This window comes from Salminus brasiliensis, chromosome 22 (genome assembly GCF_030463535.1).
Source record: "Salminus brasiliensis chromosome 22, fSalBra1.hap2, whole genome shotgun sequence".
Classification (NCBI taxonomy): Eukaryota; Metazoa; Chordata; class Actinopteri; order Characiformes; family Bryconidae; genus Salminus; species Salminus brasiliensis.
This window is the reverse complement of record NC_132899.1, coordinates 17,012,975-17,036,250: the sequence shown is the minus strand read 5'-3', so window position 1 is coordinate 17,036,250 and position 23,276 is coordinate 17,012,975. Positions and strand designations below refer to the sequence as shown.

The 23,276-nt window shown below is 40.4% G+C and overlaps 1 protein-coding gene across 4 annotated transcripts in view; it reads right to left on the bottom strand.

The window, feature by feature from the left end:
• The window catches only part of vti1a (vesicle transport through interaction with t-SNAREs 1A), a 154,219-nt gene that overhangs the window by 104,006 nt on the left and 26,937 nt on the right, over positions 1-23,276 (bottom strand). For 2 of the 4 annotated variants that reach the window (XM_072667330.1, XM_072667332.1), the window contains exons 5-6: positions 19,121-19,141; positions 11,962-12,046 (exon numbers count right to left, since the gene is read on the bottom strand). In XM_072667330.1, coding sequence (XP_072523431.1) covers positions 11,962-12,046; positions 19,121-19,141 — 106 coding nt within the window. The remainder of the gene's footprint in view (positions 1-11,961; positions 12,047-19,120; positions 19,142-23,276) is intronic. The other 2 variants (XM_072667331.1, XM_072667333.1) reach the window with 1 other exon arrangement.

Below are 23,276 nucleotides of genomic sequence, written 5' to 3'. Positions count from 1 at the left end.
AAGCTTCCAAGTCTAGCACAACATGTTTTCTTTGGTTGGGTTTTTTTTTTTGTGATTGTGAATCGGAGTCAAGGCAGTCAAACCACTTCAGACCAGCTCTATGACTGAACTGTAAGACCGAGAATTTCTGTAATAGGAATACATTCAATCAAGATCAGCCTTGAGCATTAGTTCTTCCACTGAATTTGATTCTTTGAGTTTCTACGGTGGACGATGCTATCCCGTGGGGAACACAAAGGGAACACAAACACACACACATATATAAAAGCAAACTTTCTGAACAATGATGGGGTTTAATCTAATAAACCTGATTAAACTGGCAGAACTGAAACAGAAATGCAGATCTGTGAAAAGGATTAGTCGTCATTCCTTTATTTTGAAGCTAATTAAGCAGACACTAACACTCAAACCAACAGTCGACAAGATATGAAGTAATCCTGGTCCAAATGTGTACTTACACACACATACATGGAGAACACACAAACCTACCTACACACACACACACACACACACACACACACACACATATATATATATATATATATATATATATATATATATATATATATATATATATATATATATATATATATATATATATATATATATACACACACACACACACAAACTAAAACTCAAAAGAAGCTCCTAAAGTTCTAAAAGCAAAGCTCGCCTTTTCAGGAACTTTCAGCTCCAGGAGAATCATCCAAAGACCTGAGCGATGAAGAGCGAGCGGTGGAGACCTCCAGTGTGGATACAGAGAGCCACACAGGCCCTCCGTCTTTACGGTGGCTCAAGGGCGCAGCCTATGTGTCGCACTGCAGACTGCACCTCCATCATCTCCCATCAAGAGGCACGTTCATTTCTATGGCAGTCAAACTATCCAAACCTCCAAGGTTACAACAAAGGACACCAAAACTTCTGAACGTTTACTCGACATGGAATATAGAGCAGTGTCCACAGGCAGTGAGAGACAGTGGGCTTGGGAACATGTGTATTTAAAACTGAATGGAGAGCGGACTGCAATTTTTCAGCCTCATTTTAAAAACGCTCAATGACTCTAATGAGCTATGATAAAAAAAATAATAATAAAACACACGGAGACGGCAGAGCAATACTCGGAGGCTGTCTAATTAAGAAGCATCTCAATTCCAATGGGTCAGTCCACTCATATCCCAACCAAGGGAGTGCTCGAGTTAAACACTGCACCGTTTGCACTGTCCACGGCTCGCTACGTTCAATAAGCCCTGCTTGCTCCATACCCGGTCCTGCCACCACTACCCCCCCAAAACACAACCACCCTCCTCCTCTCTTCCTCCCCCCAGACAAAAGTGAAGCTGTCCCACTGACTGACAGATGGAGCCCCCAGCTGACAGCTCGGGTGGGCCGTTTCATGTTCGGCGGGCGTCCTGAGCCCGCGGCCGCCCCGGCCCAGGGCGCGGCCCGCAAAAGAGGAAGCTACTTTGAGGGGCGACACGACACAAGCGGACGCTGAGGGGACAGACGGACAGCACTAATGATGCCCTTTATTCTACCCCGCTGCAACCCGAGGGTGGCCAAACGCTCTGCGAACACCCACATATTGGCCCGTATTTCATTTAAAGGACAGAAGCGTTGGCGCTTGGATACGTACGTCTAATAAAGCGGGTCTAATGACTAATGTCCGAAAAAAAGGTGAAAAATCAGGCGTGAGGTGGTCAGCCACAGCAGCGAGAAGCCGTTGTTAAGTGGCTGACAGATACTGTAAATACTTGGAGTACTGTTTCCCAAGCAAATTCTGAGAAACCAAACATGGGGAAAAATTATCTGCATTTTTTTTATTGTTTTATTCACACTTGTTTTTATGTGTAATTTAATCATTGATAATGTGTATTCTGCCCTGTGTCCATCAGGATCACATCTATTATTAGTTTAAATGAATAAATAGCCAAAACAAATTTGGTTGCTAACAAAAAAACACATTTATACTACAAATAAAAATGATTTACTACAATTAGATCAGCCTAATGACAGGTCTATGCCTTAAATATAAAAAGCAGCCCTAATCTGCAGACAGATACATTATTTACCTCTGCAATATTATATACACATAATAACGTCTTCCTATTTCTATCTTACAAAAAAAAAAAGAGCAACAAAAGCGTAATAATAAGAGGGTAAGCGATGACGCAACAAGCGAACTCTGAGTGGTGGCCCTTTGTCTATGACTGCTTTTGTAGGACTCCGACTGACTAGCTGCAGCTCTCCAAATCTCAGCCACCCAAGTCCCTGAGAATCCTCAGTGAATTAGGAGTGCTTTTCAACTGCCATCACTCTTCTGTCATCACTATGTCACTCCCATCACACAATTAATGTTTATGATCCTCGTCCCGCAGTGACAAGGTAACAGCACTACCCCCCCACCCCACCCTGAAAAGCCCCCACCTCTACTTTTCCCTTTACTTCATTTCTCTCTCTCTCGCTCTCTTTCTTTTTTTTTTTTTTTTTGATATGGCAGCGCCTCAGATGTGCCAGCTCTTTAAAGCGGCCGATGAAGAAGCGCCCATGGGGGTCCAGAGAACTCACTTTTGTCTTCCATTTCCTTCCAAAACAGTTTTATTTAACGCAATCCATCTCAGGCATCCTCTCTCGCGCTTCCTCTGTGTCAATCAAAGGTCAATGAAACACTGTGTGGGTGGTGGTGGTAGTGGGGGGTGTGGAGAGGGGGGTGTGGGCAGCTGCTCATGTGCGTATGTATAAACAGATTCATATTGAATCATGATGTACCAATACTGTACATGACATACAGCATCCCCACTGTCAGAAAAACCTTCAACAACTTTTTTTTTTTTGCCATTTGTTTTTTCTCTCTCTTTTTTTCTTTATTTATCAATACATACTTAAGGTTTTATGCAAAAGTTTGGGCACCCCTGGTCACATTACATGTGTTGAATACACTTCTTTAAATTGGAATACATAACTGCTTTTCATTTGCTTAATTAATCATTTTCCAAAAGCATTATATAATAAATTAGATTAAGAATCAGATATTTAATTTTAAGTATACTTAATATTACATGGGGCATATGCAAAAGGTAAAGGCACATTAAATACATATATGTTAAATTTAGTATTGATTATAAATGACAATAAATTGTCACTGCAAAATTTTTATTTGTATTCTGTAGAGGATTTCTCACACATTTGTGTCCAAACATTTACATATGACTATATACATAGAAAATATTATATAAAATTTTGCCAACTTTTCCTGATAACAGAAGCAATTAAAATAAATATTTTTAATTGCTCCAGTAGTAACCTTTTTAAATAAAAATATTTTTTTGTATTATGTTGGAATTTCTTTAGCTAAAATTACTACTTCTGGTACAAATTTACAAGAAACTTACCATGATAAATAAATGATGAATAAAAGTCATTTACCAGTTTATAAATGAACTTGTAAATTGTTCAACTAACATCCATTCAAATACTCATTCCGCCGCAGACGTACTTGTTTTCAGTGCTGTATCAGACTGAGTGAAGTCAATTTGTTCTGAAATAATTTATGAAACCACACGCATCCCTTCTGTGTAAAGAGAAAATTGTGCAAAATCAATTGACAATAAGCTACAAATCAAGTAAATCTTCACAATAACACTCACACACAATACATGATGTGTAATGTCTACACTTGATCAATTTTCACTTGCCAAAAATCCCCTCCCCTCGTACCATGATAAAAGTGGTATAAAAATCTTTTATCTGCTGCTGTTCTTGCACTCCTCCTTCTGTGCATCTTTCCTCTTTTCCTAGTGTTAGCCCAATTAGTGAGACGGTAATACTTCTTATGCGTAGCACCTAATCAGGGAGGCAGTTCCCATAAGAAAGAGCTTTATTTATCCCTCTACAAAACAATTCCCTGATAGAAATCCTGGACTTAGTGGTATTTAAAATAAAGAATACACATACTTCTTCAGCCCGACTCAAACTCTTCCCCAATCTGATGATAATAACAAAGTTAGACATGTCATGTGACACACAGCACAGTTAGGCTAAAAACGATCCCCCTCCTAAAGGAAATCTTCGAAAATGCTGTTGAGAGTTTGACACTCAATGATCCCACTTAACCTGGTCTAATATTGTGAGAGGAATGCCCCGACTTGTCAATACCTGCACTCTCTATCGCCAATCGCAGAGATACACACAGTCAGACACAACAACACACACACACACCCCCAATGCTACTCAAGTGTGTTGGTTCTGCTCTTGCATTAAGAGGCTGTGTGCTGGCTTGCCATTGTGCAAGTTTCGCCTTTTGTCTGGCCAGGCTAAAACCACAGACTGCACCTTAGCTACCACAGTTCAAGCGTAAACAGTTTTTTTTGTGCGTGACTGTGTGTGTGTGTGTCTCTCAATATAACACTGTTGCCAACGGACCCCCAAATCCTTGGAACAGCTGAGTCCTTCGGTGTCAAAGATAATGGCGATTTATTGCAATGTGAGGCTTTTTCCTTTCACTCCCCTCCCCTTCGTCCTCCTCCCCTTCCTCGCTCAAACCGATTAAAATTAAGCCGTAAACATGTGAGGACAGAATTAGCACATTTAGCGAGCCTCCTCTCCCACATCCCATTTTCGCTCCAGAGCGGCTGATCCCCGCAGCCGAACGCGGGTGCAATTTTAATGACGAGCCCCGTTTTTGAAGTCCAGATGAAAAAAGCGTCGCCTGCCGTTTGTGGCGGCGCTAGATACGGCAAGGCCGGGTCCGGCGTGATTGGGGGGGAACGCCACGGACTCGGACTCTGGGCCCGTCGATAGGATCGGTGTCATTTTCCTCTCCACGATAAGACGCCTCGCTGACAAGGCCCGATTAGGGGAGAAGAAAATCATTATTGCCTCGCCTTTCATCTGCCGGGGGGTTTGGCGATAAACAGCTCACCCGTGGGTAGATTTACAGAGTAGAAAACGTTATATCACTCACACACACATAGACAGACACACACAGACACACACACACACAGACACACAGATGTCGTACACACAAACATACATCCTTGAACAAATCTTCATTTCTTCACAAGACGTTACAATGTAGAGCTTGCCTTTCTGCATATACACACACACACACACAAGCAGCCTGTAGAAACTTGAGGAAAGTAAATATCTCAAGTCCAAAGCAGGTCAATTAAGCCAGCAATGTCTTAAACACATTTACTAACGGGTATAAGACAAACATTTCCCCAAGAAAACCTATTCTGGCTGAATCTTCCTCTCTGCCTAACCGAAACTCGGGCTTTAAAATATTCAAACTCTCGTGGCTCGGCTCCACAAATCAAACAATTATCAAATAACGTCATATTCTTTTTGAAACACAATACAGCATTCAGATTTCATCAAACTAAAAACCCCCAAGTTATTTTCTATGCTATACCTCCAGGAAATCTTCTTCTCCAAATTGTGCTCATTAAAGATGGCTTTGTGCTGAAACTTTAAAAGAGCCTATACTATAAATCAGCAGGAACTAATGACACTAATACAGATGGAGGACGACACTTCAATCTAATAATGAAAGCATTAAATATACAAATATGGAAGAAAAAAAAGAAGAAAGGTTGTTAAAAACATTTTTTTTTCATTTAAAATAAATGAGAAAATGAATTTTTCAACACTAACTGGGCAGATGCTAACCTATTTACACAGCCTATGTTCTATACTGCTTAATTATTTGTATAAAAAGCTGGATAAAGAGCGCACTTGAACACTGATATTCCCTAAATTTAGGTGCAAAGTGTATTAAGACAGCAATTGGTCTGACTTCACTAACATCTGCTCAAATTGCACAAAATAAACAACATACTATTCTCCTTTTATGTTTCTATTAAATATATGTTTACTTGCTTGTTATTAAATAACATTAGCAAATATTACCCACACTACTATTGTTTCCTTAAATCAAAAGTGGTGATGTATTAGTCAGTGTGAGTGAAAAATAACAGCCCTTCAGTTTCCAAAAAACAAACAAACAAAAAACTAAAATTTGTATCTAATGAATCAAAATGACTATTGCTTTATAACTTATTTATATTGCAATATAACTAATTGCTTTTCCAGAGCTGAAGTTTACAGCTTAGGCCACATCTTAAAGAAAGAGAGAGCATAAGAGAGAGAGAGCGGAAAATAGACAGACAGACAGAGAGAGAGAGAGAGAGAGAGAGAGAGAGAGAGAGAGAGAGAGACAGACAGAGAGAGATGTAGAAAGACAGGGACAAGTGCGTGTATGTTACTGGGGCACTCCAGCACCCATGGACTGACACAGCAAGTCTCAAAGCCATGCTCGGCTTCAAAAGGGAGCAGCGTTTTTTTTTTTATGTTTACAAAATATAATTATTTATTTCTTCATTCCATCATTTATTTCTTTATTTACTCCTAACCCGACACACTCGGGTTTTCCGCGAAGCCCTCATTGATGACGCCGCCCCCACCCCCCCAAAACAAACCTCCCCCCACCACACTCGCTCTTTTAATACCAGCGGAAAAAAATCAAACCGCTCTAAAACAAATTGATGTACTCTTTAATATAGTCGTCACATCATCACAGGGTCCTCACGTCTGCCTTGGTGACAACTGCAGGGCTGCTTAGCTTAGCCGCCATGGCTGCCGCTTTGTTGGTCGCTTCAATGATTTATTACAAAAAAAAGAGAGAGAGTGAAAGAGAGAGAGAGACAGAAAGAGAAAGGGGCTCTCGATTGAGTCATTGGCACCTTTGATTGACAAGGCCTAATCAGCTTATCTGGGTGCTAATAAAGTTGATGGCCTGCAGAGCTGCTCTCTACCTGGCTCTGCGTGAACTTTGGGCCCCGGTGAGGACCCCAGGGGCCGGGACCCGACCCTCTCTGCTTATCTAAACACTGCTGAAATCAATCCCTAATGAGCTGGTTTCATTTTGCCCCATCGATCCAGAGCTGACACTGCTGCTGCCGCCGCCGCCACTGCCGCCACACACTCAAACGCCGGCAGTGCCCTCCTCACGGGCTAGCGGCAACCTTAACCGTCCCTCTATCACCTTCTGCTCACTTCACCCATTAGTGCCTGTCCACTGAGACAGCTCACTCTCAGTTGTGGACTTCACAACATTGTTATTTTAGACTATTTCAGACATAAAACTGACTTTAAATCTAAAACCATCTAAAAGCAGCCAATTAGTTTCTGAAAAAACAAACAAACAAACAAACAAAAAAAACTAACATTAGCATCTAATACACCAAAATAACTCAAATCCTATTGTTTTTCCAGAGCTAAAGCATACAGCTTCACTTCTTAAAGAAGAGAGACAGCATAAGAGAGAGATAGAAAGAAAGACAGAGAGAGATGTAGACAGACAGGGACCCATGGACTGACACAGCAAGTCTCAAAGCCATGCTTAAAACTGATTTTAAATCTAAAACCTGTTCAAATCTAATGACCTAATTCCAAGAAAATCTCTAGGGGTGGTAAAATATGATGATACATTATGGTTAATGTGATGAATGATGTCACTGTACTTTTCTAGGTATCACAGGTGCCACAAAAGGTTCTTTTACTTTTTGTGAGTGATGCCACCTTTTTTTGTTTACATAAAGAACCATTTTTCAAAAATGGTTTCTTAAGAAACTAAAAATGTCCCTTTTCTTCTATGGCATCACTCAAAGCATTTCGCTTGTTTATAGCACCTTTCTAATGCAGCTAATCTAAACAACTAGCGTCTGCAAACAAACAAGCATGTAGTGTCTATAATAACTGCATAGAAGAAATGTACTTATAAGTGTCCAACCATTATGCCATCAGCCATAAATTATTATTTTTGTATTTATTCTATTTTTATTTTATTATTATATGTTTTTTTATTATTTTGTTGCTAAATATTTTCTTATTTCTGCCAACTTTAAATAAACAAAAACACTATATTGGTAAATAGGGTACATTATACTGTTGCTCACAGCCTGCATTTTGTCCAACTTGCTTGCACACTAAATATTGAGATTCATACTATATATTATGAAAACATCAGGTATAGCCATTTTATTTTGGCCTTATTGCCCACTCTTAAGTACCTCAACTGCCAACTCACTGGTCAACGACAGAAATGCTTTTCTCGCACAAACACACCAAGCACTTCTTTGATTAGAGTTCATTTGGTGCTCATAGGCTCTGGGACGTCTCTGATTTAAATGCCTTTAAATTGGCTACTTCATTCCTTCCTCCGTGGCTCCAGGCTCACTTTAGAGCGCCTCGCCTCCGGTTCAGACTGCTTTAAAGTGGGTGCCCTCTCCTAATGACATCCCATACTTTATTTATGAGACAAACAGTGTGGTAAATAGCTCTGCATGTCCAGAGTGCACTCTCAATATTTCTCAAAGGGCCTGGAGAGCTCCTGACACACCACAGTTGGACTCAACACACCAAAACTACCCCCCCCCCACCACCACCACCACCACCAGCCACTTTATCACCCCCATAAACACACACCCTCCCAGAACCTGCTCACTGGCACTGTTCAGGAGCAGTCGCTCAGGCACTGCTTCTACAAACATCAAGGGCAGTGGAGATATAAAATGAAGCCTTCAACAGTATGTTGAAACGTATGGAAAACGTGGCACTAGCTGATAAATGCTGTGTGTTTACATTGTGGGCTCTTTATTACTTGCATTATTAATAGACGAATCGCACGCCTGTATGAATTCAAAAGTGCTTTTATGAGCGTTTTTTATGTCTATGGGGCACAGCACTAGCACATCACTCATTAGCTGATAACAGTGAACTTCCATCCTAAACAAGATATGGGCAATATGGCAATAGTATATCATTATTGTGATTCATTTTATTATCATGATAAATAATATACTGTATTTATACTGTGATATTGTAAAATCACTCATACGGGATAAGGGAAATCTCTTTACGCACTTCCATAACCTGCAAAGAAACATGATAACCAATCTTACAACACACGTATAGTAATAATGAAATTCTAGTTTGGGAAGCTAGATGTTCATAACATGCATACTAGCTATAGTCTACGCTAACAATGACTTGCCTAAAGCAGACAGAATTATTGCACCTCTGAGAACTACATGCCTTTTCAAGCACCTCCATTCTTGAGAAAAGCCACAAAAACTCATTCTCCACAGAAAACAACGGAATGCTGAGGTCGATTCACACTTCATATAACTTAATATAATCTAAGGTTATTTTTACAGCTCATTTTAAAGGGGGTAAACGGTGCAGTAACCTTTACCGAAGCAGGAGTGCACAGTCCGTTATAAAAAAGTGTGACATGGTGCATTTAGATGGTACTAATATCACAGAGAAACTCTGGTAATAATGACAACATGTAAACACCTCCCCATGTAAAACTAATCCTGTCCGAAAAGGGCTATTAGATTTAGTGCAGCAAATTAGAAATAAAAATCATGAACAGAAATGTGTAATAATCATAATGGTACACTGAACTGTGAGAAGATATTTGTATAACATATTGCCCATCCCACAAAAAACATGCAGAAAGAAACAGTAATCTCAACACACCATCTACCATAAAGAGCAGACCTGCGTTGGGTTTTGTGTCTACAGTAGCTTCTGGAATACTAAATATGTTTTAAATAATTTCGGTTAGAAAACTGGACCATTCTTCAAGAACTGACCCACTGCCATACTGAACAGCTGAGGCTTCCTTCAGCTGTCTCGAACAGTGCATGTCGGATCACATTCACTTCTTTGACTGCTTGAAGGTCTAAACGCTCACAACATAAGGACACAAGTGGACACACATGGTTGGATTTCCTTCCACTTGTATATGCAGAGATGTTTTTCAATTGAAATTCAATTGAAAATTGAAGTTGCATCCACTGTGGCTAAACTTGTTTTTTGGTCATGCACTTTTTATTTCCACCTTTCTCCAGCAGAGATACAGCCTGTATACACTGCAAAGAAATGCAGACGATGTGAGCAGCACAGCGAGAAATGTAGCAGCAGGACTGACGTACCTTTTATGTGCATTAAGAATTCAGCATATATATTTAGTAATTTACAAATTAGACGTAAAATACCTTTCGAAAGACACTAACTTTATTTATTTTACTGTATAAAGGTTAGGTTATAAGTGGGCGTGTGTGATCTGGTAAAATTATTATATGACTATACTACTTTTTTTCGCAATACACAATACATACCGCAAAATTTATTTTAAAACCTGTTCTCAAAAACTTGATAAAAACAAATGATAATATATCACCATATTGCCCAAGAAGCCCCATTTCATTCTGTTTGATTTTCAGCTTTTAAAATCGGTACTGGTGCAAAAAGGTTTATATCGGTCAGGCCCTAGTTAACACATAATCCATCCTGAGAGCTAAGTCTCCACGGTGTGCCGGAGGGTCAGTCCTGCTGCCTACACAAAGGCTCCACCACTAACCGACCGCACACAGAGTCTGCCCCGTCCACGTCGTCTTTAAGACAGCAGAGAGGTGAGCAGAATACACATGCGCCGATCCGGTTCGGGTACCTGCGACTGAGCTTCAGAGAACGGCAGGGGTGTGACTGTGTGTGTGTGTGTGTGTGAGGGGGGCTCGGTATTTGAGGGTGAGAGGGTCGGGGATTAGCAGCTCTTCACAGGCCGGGCCACCACCGCTCCGCTATGCTGTGCTGCGCTGGTTAGCACAGAGCAGGGCTGGGCAAACATGCATTGTTCAGCACTCTCGGCACACACAGCGAGAGCGCAGCAGACACAGGAGGACCCTACAGGTCGCGAAGACGCAGAAGCAGCGCTTTAAAGGGGAAAGAGCCCCACACAGGAGGTCTGATACTGCCAGCGAAGCGTGCGGGCTGCGGCTTTGGTACGGACCAGCCGGCCTGGCGGAGGCTCAAACGGACACACAGGAGTAAGAATAGAAGTCTGAGGAGGAGAATAACAAAAGGGCCTTCGCATTGTGAGCTGGAAAACACTGAAATATTATGCAAGGCAGGACAAAAAGAGAGAGGAAAAAAAAAAAAAAAAAAAAAAAAGAAGTCATCGTCCTCCATGAGCTTGGGATGATCTGAAACAAATGAAACTAAATTTTTAAGCAGGGGATGCAGATTGTATTTATGAATTTGTGAGTTTCTGCTCGTGAAACATCAAACACCCGTGGTCTGTGCAACCCTTTCTCGACTTGAATTATTAACTCTGTCGATGTCGCACACGAGCCACTCTGCCATTATAGTGTAAATTAACAAACTTTTCAAAACTACAGCGGAAGCCAAAGAAAGCCAGTTGCTTCTTGAAGAAGGAGCTTTGATACGTCTCCAAGGAATACACTCTGCCTCAATAACACGGTGACAGTCAGCATGAGGGGGGAAAATAATAAAAAATAAAAAAAATTCAAAAAAAACCCTATGCCTACAGATTTAATCTATTTCAGATCTAAATGAGCTCATTTTCTTATATTTAAAGATGAAAACTTACCCTAAGATAGGGATATGATTCAGATGGTGTTCGGGGTGTTTTATTTAGAAACTGGTTTATTAAAAGATTCCGGTCTTTGTTTTGATTTTTTTTTTTTTTTTTTTTAATCCATGAAATTGTTAAGGAATACTGACGTTGTTTATTTCCGTATATACCCCCACCCCCAACCTCATCTTTTCAAGCTGTAATAAAAACCTCTATCTCTCTCTCTCCCTTTTCTCTTTTTCTCTCTCTCTTTCTTACACACACACACACATACACGGATGGGTGCATGGAAAATAAGGCTGTGTGTGTTTTGTGTGCACCTAACGTGCAGCTCCTGCTCTTCCTCCTCTCTACACCTCTCTCTCCCTCGCCTGCCTTTGATGTGCTCCTGAAAATGTCACCAGTCGTCAAGGCCTTTTTTTTTCCTCCCCACCCTTCTCTAACACGCATGCGAGCGAGACAATTTGCTGTCGCTCACCCCCCCCCCCCCTCGCCACCCCCATACCCACAATGCCTACCAGTTTCCACAGCTATCTGGTAGCCAGCCTCCAGTCTCCGAGATGACCTTTCCAGCCTCTCTGTGTTGTCCAACAGATGTGCTCTCTGAAACAAACCAGGCAAAAAGAGAAACACAATGAGAGGAGGAGAAAGACTGACAGAGCCAGGAGACAATTTAGACAGACAGGTTTTTTTTTTCTTTCTTCACATTGTCAATGTAAATAAGTACACTACAAAACACACGTGTTAATTGTTCAGATTAAAAATCAAGAAATTACCCAGAATTGCAATACAGTAGTTTCTACGCTACAAATTGGGCTGAGAACCTGTGGCTGAATTGAATGCTAAAAGGATGAGTTTCCAAGCAAACATCTTTCTTTTTCTCTCTCTCTCTTTTTTTTTTTTTTTAATTGAGGTTCCCCTCCACTCACAGCTTTGTTCTGTAGGTGTTCGTCGTTACAGGATCTCATTACCTCACATTGAGCACTGGGGCAAAGTTTAGCATGGGAGGAAAGGCTAATTGAGCTGTAATAAATTAGCACTTGCGGTTTCCGATTAGCTAATATCAGTATGTGGCACACGATTGGGGCGCCTCGGTAAACCTTGTTAGGTGCAAACACATTTCTCCTAATTCTGCCACTTGAGGCACGAATCCCTGCACTCTCTGACAGACCCTAACGCTCCCAGAAATCTTAATACTGACTTTGAGGACTTTGGACCACATGCCAAATAATAAACAAAGCGAACTGCCAGAAGTGGGCCTTGGCATTAAGGTCACAGAGCCAGAGTTAGATTAGGATGCTTAACCCCATTTTACAAAGCCCAGCTCCCGCTTGCTCCACGCCAAACATGTTGAGTAATTCATAGGATCCAAATGAAAGATAAAAACACAGTAAATAATGCAAAAAGACAAGACACTTAAACTTTTGAAGGAAAGCAGCTCAACTTCATCTTATTTCAAAGCTCTATGCACCCTGGGCAAGGGTATAGATCTTCAAGCCCATGGTCATAAATGTGACATTAAAACCCATGGTCAAGAGACGCTGCGTTAATGGTGTACTTGGAGGACAACATTTATATGATTCAAATAGGCATAAATATTTTACAGACACACACACACACACACACACACACACACACACACACACGAAACGTGTTGATACCTTAAGAGGTGTTGGAGCACGTTATTATTTAATGACATCCAAACGCAAAAATATGATGAAAACAGTTTGTACTGTAGAAAAAAAAAAAAAGGGGGGGGGGGTGCATTTGCAAAAACATCTCAACTTGCTATCAAACAAGCTACCAAACAGTCTTGGGATCAGCTTTACATTATATTTATCTATCCTTATTGCCTTAATCAACATGCTTCTGAAAATTCAACTCTCCACTATATATATATATATATATATGTGTGTGTGTGTGTGTGTGTGTTTCATGTACTGCCATTGACACCCCCCTCAAACTTTTAAATAAATAAATAAATAATACAAATATATAATAATATATAATAAATAAAAAAGATATATATATATATATACATACATATATATATATATACATTTTTTTTGTAATACAATGAATGAGCAGGTGTCCCAACACTATTGCCTATTTAGCATACAAAACACCCTTGTTTTATTCTCCACATGCGCATCGGCCTCGCTTCCAGGGTTAACGTTTAGTCCTGTTTACAGCCAGCAAAAGAAGAAAGACTAAACCGAAGCTCTAGTTCTGGTTAAGCTGTCAAAATATGTACCAGCTAATCACTCTGAGGAAATGAAATGAAAAATAGACGACATTCCACTTTTCAAAGTTTGACAATCAGAGAGAAGGGAGAGGGGATTTGGGGGGGGGGGGGACTCGCTCTGAACTTTTTTTTTTCTTCTCCTCCCTTCAGTTGACAGATGTCATTTAAAATGGCAGAAATACTTTTTTTTAATAGTTTAAGGGGGGGGGGTGTCAGTGGTAGTGCACGAAAGCTAGAGAAAGAGGGTGGGAGAGAGGGAGGGAGGCCGAGAGAGAGAGAGAGAGAGAGAGCGGGAGAATGGGAGAGAGAGAGAAGGAGAGAGAGGAGGTAGAGAAAGCAGGAGAAAGATGGGGGTGGTGTGTGTGCGCATGGGGAAAAGGGAGCCAGCTCTGCCTAATGAGCCCCTCTGGATCAGCAGAGATGGAGGGGACGTATTGACATGCAACGCTTAAGCTAATACACCTAGACCATGGATGTGCCTGTGTGTGCCTGGGAGCACGAGGCAGCCAGGGATACTGACAGAGTCGCTTGCGCCCCCGTCTTCAAAGAGCTCAAGTGATTAGTATGTTATCATTACCATTCGAAACGTGATTTCCCTATTCCCTCTCGGCAAAGGTGACACGTCTTGGGGAGACGGCCAGCAGACTTGCGCGCTGAAAAGCCACTTCAAAGCTTTTTCTTGAATTTCTTTCTCTCTCTCCCTCTCTTGTGCTCATTCCCCCTCTCTCTCTTTTCCTTTCTGTCTTTTCCAGGCGAGGTAGAGGCGTTTGGGGCTTGGTGGTAGTGGTGGTGACGGGGGGGGGGGGGGCTGATGGTGGTGTTGAGGTTTGGTGGCTGGCGCTATCCATTGTGTGTGTGTGTGTGTGTGGGGGGGGTGTCATTAGAATTACGCACTCAGGCTGGAAGCTTACAGCTGCAGAGCTAAGGGTGAAGGTGGCCACATAGATGGATGGAGTGGAGACAGTATATTTAGAAGAAAGGTGGTATATGCCAAGTGAGCCCTTCTTCTCAAAAAGCCTGAGGAGACAAAAAAAATACTACCTGGAAGTGTGGAAAAAGAAAAAAAGAGATGGAAAAAAAGGAGGGGACTAGGGTCTGACTCCGCTCTCGGCTACATTAACATGTCCTGTAGACATCAGCAATGTCAGAACTCATAACGCATGAAGGTGGCAGGCCCTGGCTCGGAGCTATTTGGGAGTTGGTTGATGGAGGAACCCACACATGCACATCAGACACCGGCAAAAGGAAGAGTCTTAATTAGACCAAATACAGCTCATTAAGGGGCCGAGTGGAAAAAAAAAAGAGCCAAGAAAGCACTCAGATACTACTCACTCACCCACATACCCAGACAAACTGACCTGAATACAAGAAAAGAAAAGCCATTTTTCTGATTTAGTCGCAACGGGCTGTCAGCAAATGCGTCTCTCTTTTTTGGTCTTATGGAGTTCAACAGAAGCTCCTTTTAAAGGGTGCATGATAAATATTGGTGTGTCTGTGAAGGCGTCTGTGTGCGCCCCTTCCCATTTCTGCTTATGCATTTATGCCTTTTTATCTGACACCTACATTTTCTACAAAGACCTTCTAAGAAACTATAAATGTGAGATTTTTTTCTCTCTTCTTGTTTTGTTTCTCTTTTTTATGAGGAATCGCACTTCAGTTGCGAGTTATTAACTGGGACCCAGGAACAATGCAGCCGCTGCTCAAAAGAATTCTCTTCCCTTCCCTTCCCTTCTCTTCTCTCTCCCCCCCTTTTTTCAATATCAAACACCAGACGCTTACTATCACAATTTTCAAAAGTTCAGATGATTCCTTATTATTTCAATAAGAGGGGAGAGTCAAAGTGAATAATGATGACAGCTGTGATTCGGGCTGACTATGTGATCTTCTCCACGGTTTGTTTGGGACTTGTAAGACGAGGAATTACAAGTGTCAAACAGCTGTGAGTACGGGTGCTAAATATTTAAACATGTTTTCCAGCTGAGGAAAAGTATAGTTTTTAAAAGCGGGCTAAGTGTATGTAAGCTATGCAGCCTTTGATGAAGATTCTGGAAAATGGGCGGAAAAGCAGAGCTAGGTGAATGTGTATTTGGGCGAGTAGGGTGGGGTGGGGGCTCTGGGGTGGATAACATTTATTTAAATAATAATTGTTAAAAAAATAAAAAAATAAATAAAATCTAACCCAATTTAACAGCACACTCCAAAGAAGGTGAAGGAAAAAGTGTGTGAGAACATTGAAGGTGTCTTCTGACCCAAGGCTGATCTATACTCATACCCATTTTGTTTGGTCATGTGGGAAAAAGGAGAAAAACAGAGGGAAAAAAAATATCGAAAATATATAAAAACACATACACACATATACACACACACACACACACACACAAGTCAAGGATAGCAAAGTCTTGAGAATTGTGAGGGGTTCTAAATTATGAATGCAGGAGGATGGAGTGGCTTTTGTAGAGATGGGATTATTCAGCTTTGGAAAGTGAAGGCGAAAAAAAAAAAGAAACTAAACAATACTACAGAAGACATAGCCAACAAACAGACAGACACACAAATACACAGGCTTGCTTGCTTGCATGCTCACCCACACACACATATAAACAGAGGCTTGCTAGCTCATTCACTCACTCTCACTCAACACATACACACAAAAACAAACCCAACGAAAACAAAACAAAGGCCCACATAGCCTACAGACATTCTCCCAAACAGAAGTATCTCTGAATTCTGTATTTCTGAACGGAAGTGGTCCAAATTCATCTCTTCAGATTTGTTAGGCTCACTCAGGTTTACCAATGTGGGTTCAGTCTGGAAGCTGAGCAGTGAAGACCACTTAATTGAATCTAAAACAGAGGTTTCCCCCATTTCACTTTTCATGACGCGCACAATAGCGGTTGGATAACGCTTCAGTGCAGACATCTAACATGCCTTTCCTTTCATACCTAATGCATTTCTGGTATCTTCTCAAAAGACGACGAGGGATCAGAAAAATTAGCATCATAAACACTGTTATCTCTGAAGATAAGCAACTGCTAGCTAAACACTTTTACAAGGGCTGGGAGAGACGCAATGCGCCATCCACCCAGTCGCAAAAGTATGGAAGACGACAAGCTGCCTTTGTGAATGGAGATCTTTAGATATTGTAGCCTGTGTAAAGCTGCATGTGTCTATGAATGGGGAATCCCAAGTCCAAATAAGCTCTCCCTCACTCTCTCTCTCTTTTTTTCGCTCTCTCTCACACACAGATTTTGATGGCAGCCTTTTTGCCATAATGCGCATCCTAAGTAAGTTAGATTAAGGCAATGAAAGACGTTTTAAATCACTCCCTTATCTCAAACAAAAAAAAATGAAATAAAGCATGCTATTGTATTAGAATGAGCTGAACTGGGGGAATGAGGCAGTTCCATATAGCAGCACTAATGCTGCAATCACTAATTGACAAACACTTATGAGGATATCTGGTGCTGTACTGTTTTACAGATCAAAGCCATGTACAAGCCAGTGACACGTTACCTAACCAATTCGAAGACATAATACACTGTAAAAGAAGCTCCACAGCTTCTCTGACATCTTACATATTAAAGATTTCATCAACATAAGACCAGAAATACCCACCACACACTCTCAGAAATAAAGGTTTCTAAATGAATGTTGGCTTGATTTTAATCGGTATAGGCGTTTTACATTAATGCAAAAGTTCTTTAAACGTTTAGAAAGGTTCTCCATGATCTCACATCTCATTTACAAAACTTGGCTCTTCAAAGAACCATCCACTGAAAGGTGATTAAGCGAACCAAAAGCAGGCATTGCTACAAAGAATCCATTTTAGACTGTATGAAGGTCAGGTTCAAGTGGATTTGTCTTCAGGAATGATGCATCGATATGAGTTAATGTGACTCTACACTGTAAAAAAAATAAATAAATAAAAAAATAAAATAAGAATAAATAAATAAATAAATAAATAAATAAAAATCCAACTTGCACATAAGGGTGCTGCAAAAGGTTCTTTGAGGGATGCAACTGAAGAACCATTTTTGGTTCCATAAAGTAAAGAAAAATAGACATTTTTTGCTAAAATGTCATTTGTGTGAAGCGTCAATGTCTTTAACCTACAAAAGGTTCTTCACACATGCACACTTCTTTGAAATCACTCAAAGAACCCTTTGTGGCGTCTTCCCTGTTAAGAGGGTATCAAAAGCCAGTAGATGGGATAAACTGATTAAATAGAAACAAATGATCAATTCAAAATCAATCAATAAATTGACTCTACCTATAGGAAAGTCCTGAAGGCTGAACAGGACATGACATACGTCCCGCTAAGCATAATACACATTAAACTGCTTACATAAATCTGCCTCTTTCTAACACAGAAAGGTTAAAATTGTGAGGCCAAAGTTCCCGAGTGACCTGCGGAGACCCACCACAGCACAGAGGTCATTTACAGTATTGCAGGAGTAGCGGTGCAAAATCTACATGTCGAGAAAATCCTCAAATTAATGCACAGCCTTAAATACAATGATAATTACTCAATATTTGGCGCAGACAAATAATATTAAAGTATTAAATAATATAAAATAATAATAAATAAATAAATAATATAATAATATAAATATAGTATTAAATAATATAAATAAAGTATTACAGCAAAATAATGAAAATATTTAGATGGTCAGCTGGCCACCACCTTAGCATAGCCAACCAAACATAAAAGCTCTGTGGTTTATTTCTTGCTTTGTGTTTACTGGATAAGTTATTCCACAGTCAAATTAAACAGGTCTGATGATTACAACTGCCATTTCATTACTTCTTTACTCATATAGTCCTTTATTTGTAATTATATCAAATATTAAATGTCAATTCACCTCCATGGGACAAAATACATCCTATGTTAAATGTTCCAAGAGGGCATTTTGTTTGGGTTTGTTGTTATGTAGGGGCTGGTGCAGTGTAGTGGGTAATTCTAGGATTCAATTGTCTGCTCCAGACAAGCTTTTAAGCGAGAAGCCTGGCTCCAGACTCATCTACCTGTGTAACATGATTAACGTGTCAGTCACTCTGGATTAAAGCATCTCCCAAACGCCATAAATATAACAAAGACAAAAGAACAGCAGTTGATCCAAGTCAGTTTGGTCTAGTAGTGTGAAAGAACCTACAATTCAACGCTAAAAGAAAAAAAAACAAACAAAAAAAAAACAGTGGAGTGATGGAGGCACTGGGACCAGATTGAGGGCCTGGATGTGGGGATGAGGTGGCTTTGATTCAATTCCTCACGCTGAGCAGCACATAGTGCCCAGCTTCACTGACTCCCATTTGATACCAAATGATAAAAATCAGATTACTGCCTTCTTCAGCTGGAATGAAAGAGGGAAATAAGTGGGAGATTCGGGAGAAACAGAGGAGTTTAAGAAACAGGAAGCAAGAGAAGCGCTTACCTCTTCACGCAACTTTATCAACTGCCACATGAAGGCACAGAAAAGGGGGGAGAAAGGAAAGAAAGAGAGAGTGAGAGAGAGAGGGAGAGAGAGAAAGAGAGATGGATAAAAAGGAGAGACATGGCAGGAAGCAGATCAGTCATGCGGCTGGGTGCAGAATTAACCTTGACGATTTATCTGTTTGCATGTTTAGCATTTAGAAATCACAGACAAACACATTAAACGAAGCTAAACACGAGACTCATGCCGACTTTTTTGAACAAACAAAGATCAAGTTCTCGCGCTGTCACATTAAACAAAGAGAGTGGGAATGGATTTCTCTACTCTCGGCGTCTAAACTATCATCATCAAGGAGGAAAAGGGGGGGGAACAGTCACATCACAGCACTCGATATGGCATAAGCAAAAAAAAAAAAAAGACTAGACACACAGTACAGTGGGAAAATACAGACTGGGTACAGTACAGACACAGGCTTTCAGCATCTAGGCTCTTTAACTAGAGCACTACAGGAAGCATACCTCTAAACTCAACTAGAAAGAGATACAGCAGCGAAAACATGCAGTACTGTCTTTTAATTATTACCTAAGACACTGTAATTCAAACACTAATACTGAAGTACACATGTCGCTGCTGTCACACGAAAATTCTTATATGCATCTAACAGTGAGTCTCTAAATTGTCTCAGAATTTCAAGATGAATGGACCAATAGAAATACTACAAAATGACTTCGAAAAAAAAGTTCACATTAATTTCCATTGAAACTTAAGAAGGTTTTTCATTCTCCTGTAAAGTAGCTGTATTGCAAATACAAGGTTTTTGCGTGACAGTGACGATATGCATGTAAAACCATTGTTTGTACATATGGATATATATACATACATATACATGGGGCCCTATTACTATTTGGATGCATGTTTTATTCATTTTTGATGAAAGAGAATTGCAAATAAAAGAAATTCACAACATAATACATGCTCAGTAACGCTTGCATGGACTGCCCAGATTCTGAACGGGTCAGTCAACAAGGCTTCCTCTAAAACAAGCTCTTCACAATTTAAAAAAGAAAAAAAAAGGGTGTCCTCAAAAGAGAAGGGGCTGTGCTTATCGTGAACGCACAACACATTCAGCTAAGGAGGGGAAGGACAAGTTTCTTAATTTGTCAGCCGTTGCAGGTGATTTTTTTTTTTTTTTTAATCTCTATTTCTTGTGAGAGATTAAAGGTTAGCAGATCTAAGGGGAGGCTCTGGGCCATTATTAGACCTCTCTCATCTCTCTTTGTGGGCGCTGGTCATTTTGAATTTTTCTATTTTTAAATCATTTGCTATCATATCAGAAAAGAGGCAGGAGGACTTGGATCATAAATTATAAACCTGATTCCAGACTAGAAAGGCCGAGGTCTGCGGGATTGATGTTAAACTGCGCCGGTGTGGCCGCAGTCGGAGAGGACGGCAGGCTCCGCTGCGCTGGAGCGTTTCCTCACGCGTGCTGCCGACTGACAACAAAGCCGAGGCTGCAGCTCAAAACATTAAGGAGCTATTATGAAGCACGTCAGTAAAACTGGGAGACTAGGGCTTTTTTTGATCTCCCAAATTACCTTTAGCACATAAAGAAGGAGGAGGAAGCTAATGGATAAAACAGCTTAAAATAGAATTATCAGAGTAGAGGGGGAAAGGGCTGGATATGAATACTGAATGCAAAACTTAATTCTGCTTAATTTTTTTTTTTCCTTGTTATTTTTATTCCAACACAGTAATTTTATCAATTTTACAAATGTAACATTATCCAAGAGTATAAAAATGTAGATAAACTGTCCATGCTTTCAACTGTAATTTTGCTTCTTAAACAAAGAAGGGGTGATTTTATAGTGAATCGAGAGTATTATAGCCTGGGTAATACTGTAGATGCACACAGTCTTTTTGTTTTGTTTTGTTTTTGTTTTATTTTGAAGGTCATGACCCCAAACTCACCACATTGTTAAGAAGGCCAAAGTTTAAAATCACACCATAGACGAGTCTATTTAAAATTTGCGTGAGTCCGCCTTAGCCGTTGCTAACTCAACACACTCGTCGCCGATCTCAATGACGAGTGAAACAAAACTTGTTCAATCTTATTTGTGCTGCTTGGGCGACTGTGTGCCTTCATTGAGGATTTGCACTCACTACATGGGAGATTTTTAAGCTCGGTGTTGTTCTTTTCTTTTCTTTTCTTTTCTGTTTCGCTTTTTTTCTCCGGGCCTGAAAAGCACATGAAGAAATCTCTTTAGCGTTACCTGAATTCACTACCTTTGGCTCCAAAGCTGTAAACACAGAATAACATAAAATAGCATAATTACGCTTCGAAACCTCTATCTTGGCGTTTGGCGAGCCAGTATTTAAAATTGCACTGCAGCAATTTTTCTGTTATGATAATCAGCAGATTTTCAAACAAAGATTTTTTTTTCGTTCAATACAGAATTCGATACAAGTGGTAATCTGCTTCCTTTGTAGCCTGGAAAATCTGGTCCATGCCGGCTCAAACCAGCACAATCTCTTGTGGCCAAGCTGCTGTGACTGAAATCGAAACTATTCCACAGAGTGTTCCTAAGCGAAAAATGTGTGTGCGCTCCCACAAGTACGTGTGTGGTAAAGTGTGTTTTGAGGTGGGGGGGTGGGGGTTGGGGGGGGGGGGTGAGGGACAGGGAAAAAAGTGCAATGGTAGACCACCACATTATTTAAAAAAAAAAAAAAAAAAAAAAAAAGCGATAGCGCCAATTCGGTCTCTGTCCGCATACAGATAACGAATAAATGCCGAACTCTATTAAACCGTCCTTTAGCCATTATCGCAGGGCCAACACGCCATTTTCAGAACTTATAACGACTCCCTATTTACTTAGCTATAAATCCTTGCCATGTAACGAACAGATTTGTGACTGGTAATGATCTGCTCAGCCAGGGCTATATGAAATGATCCTGACCCCTTTCAGATCGTCAGGAATTAAATTGACCGACTTGCCCCGTCCTCCCCAGCCCCCCCACCACCACCCGCTCTATCGCTCCCGTCTTGCTCGATAAAAAAACCCTGAAGTTCCGAGCACTCCACTCACAGCACGACCAAGTCTAGTGTTATCTCCCCAAGTTTTTAAAATGGAAATTAAGTAAATACGGCACCTGGGAAAGGGTGTGTGTGTGTGTGTGTGTGGGGGGGGCAGTGTGTGTGTGTGTCTTTGTTAATGGGCAGAAATTGCAAGTAGTTACCTATCGCTCCATAATGTTTGCAATTAAAATACATATTCTTGATAAACAAATATGGAATCAAAAACTGACCAAGATGAGCTTCTTATTAACAGAGTGCCCATGGATTAACAAAGATGGGGGAGAGAAGCGAGAGGGGACAGGAAAATGCCCCAGCTGTGTAAACAAACCAAAATAAAGAAGCTTGACACAGAACTGTCAAATGCAACAGTTTTTACCCACAGCAGATTTACTCCACTGTGTTTGCTGTGGCTACATATTCACTTCTTTTAGTCCAGACATTGTTAGCTTGGCCACAGTGTTTTTGTATGTGCTCTTGACTTTGGAGGGGGGGGGGTGAGCATTTTCAATACGCTAAACTGAGGCAGTTTAGCTCAGTACATTGAGCTATTATAGCTGGCTATAAGGCAGTATGATTTAATTAATAAATAATAATTTAAAAAAACATCAAAGTTTATCACCGAATTTTAGCTTGGGATCGCTTTGAACTTTTTTGCTTTTTTTTTTTTTTTCCTAAAGACCATTTCTAATTGAATAGAATGTGATGCACATAATGACGCAGTAGAATTTAATCCTTTACAACAACTATCCAGCTTCCCAAAGGATAATCAACCTAAAACGAAGAATGAATAAGCATCCACATCTTCAAAAAAGTGGATATTAAACAAGCTACTGTGTTTTCCACCCCGCAACAGAGTTGCTTTTCATAAAAGAGAGCATTACAGAATAAATCTTAAATAATAACTCAATTTATAATACTCATAAGGAGTCGGATTTAAATTAGTAGGAGAAAACATGGCGGAAAAAGGGGAGAGAGTTCTAATATTTTGTTCCTTTGACAGTAATTTGATAAGAACCGTCACTGTCTGCAGCATGACAGCTTTGGCAGCACATCTACCCTCTACTTCCATATAAAATGTCACAC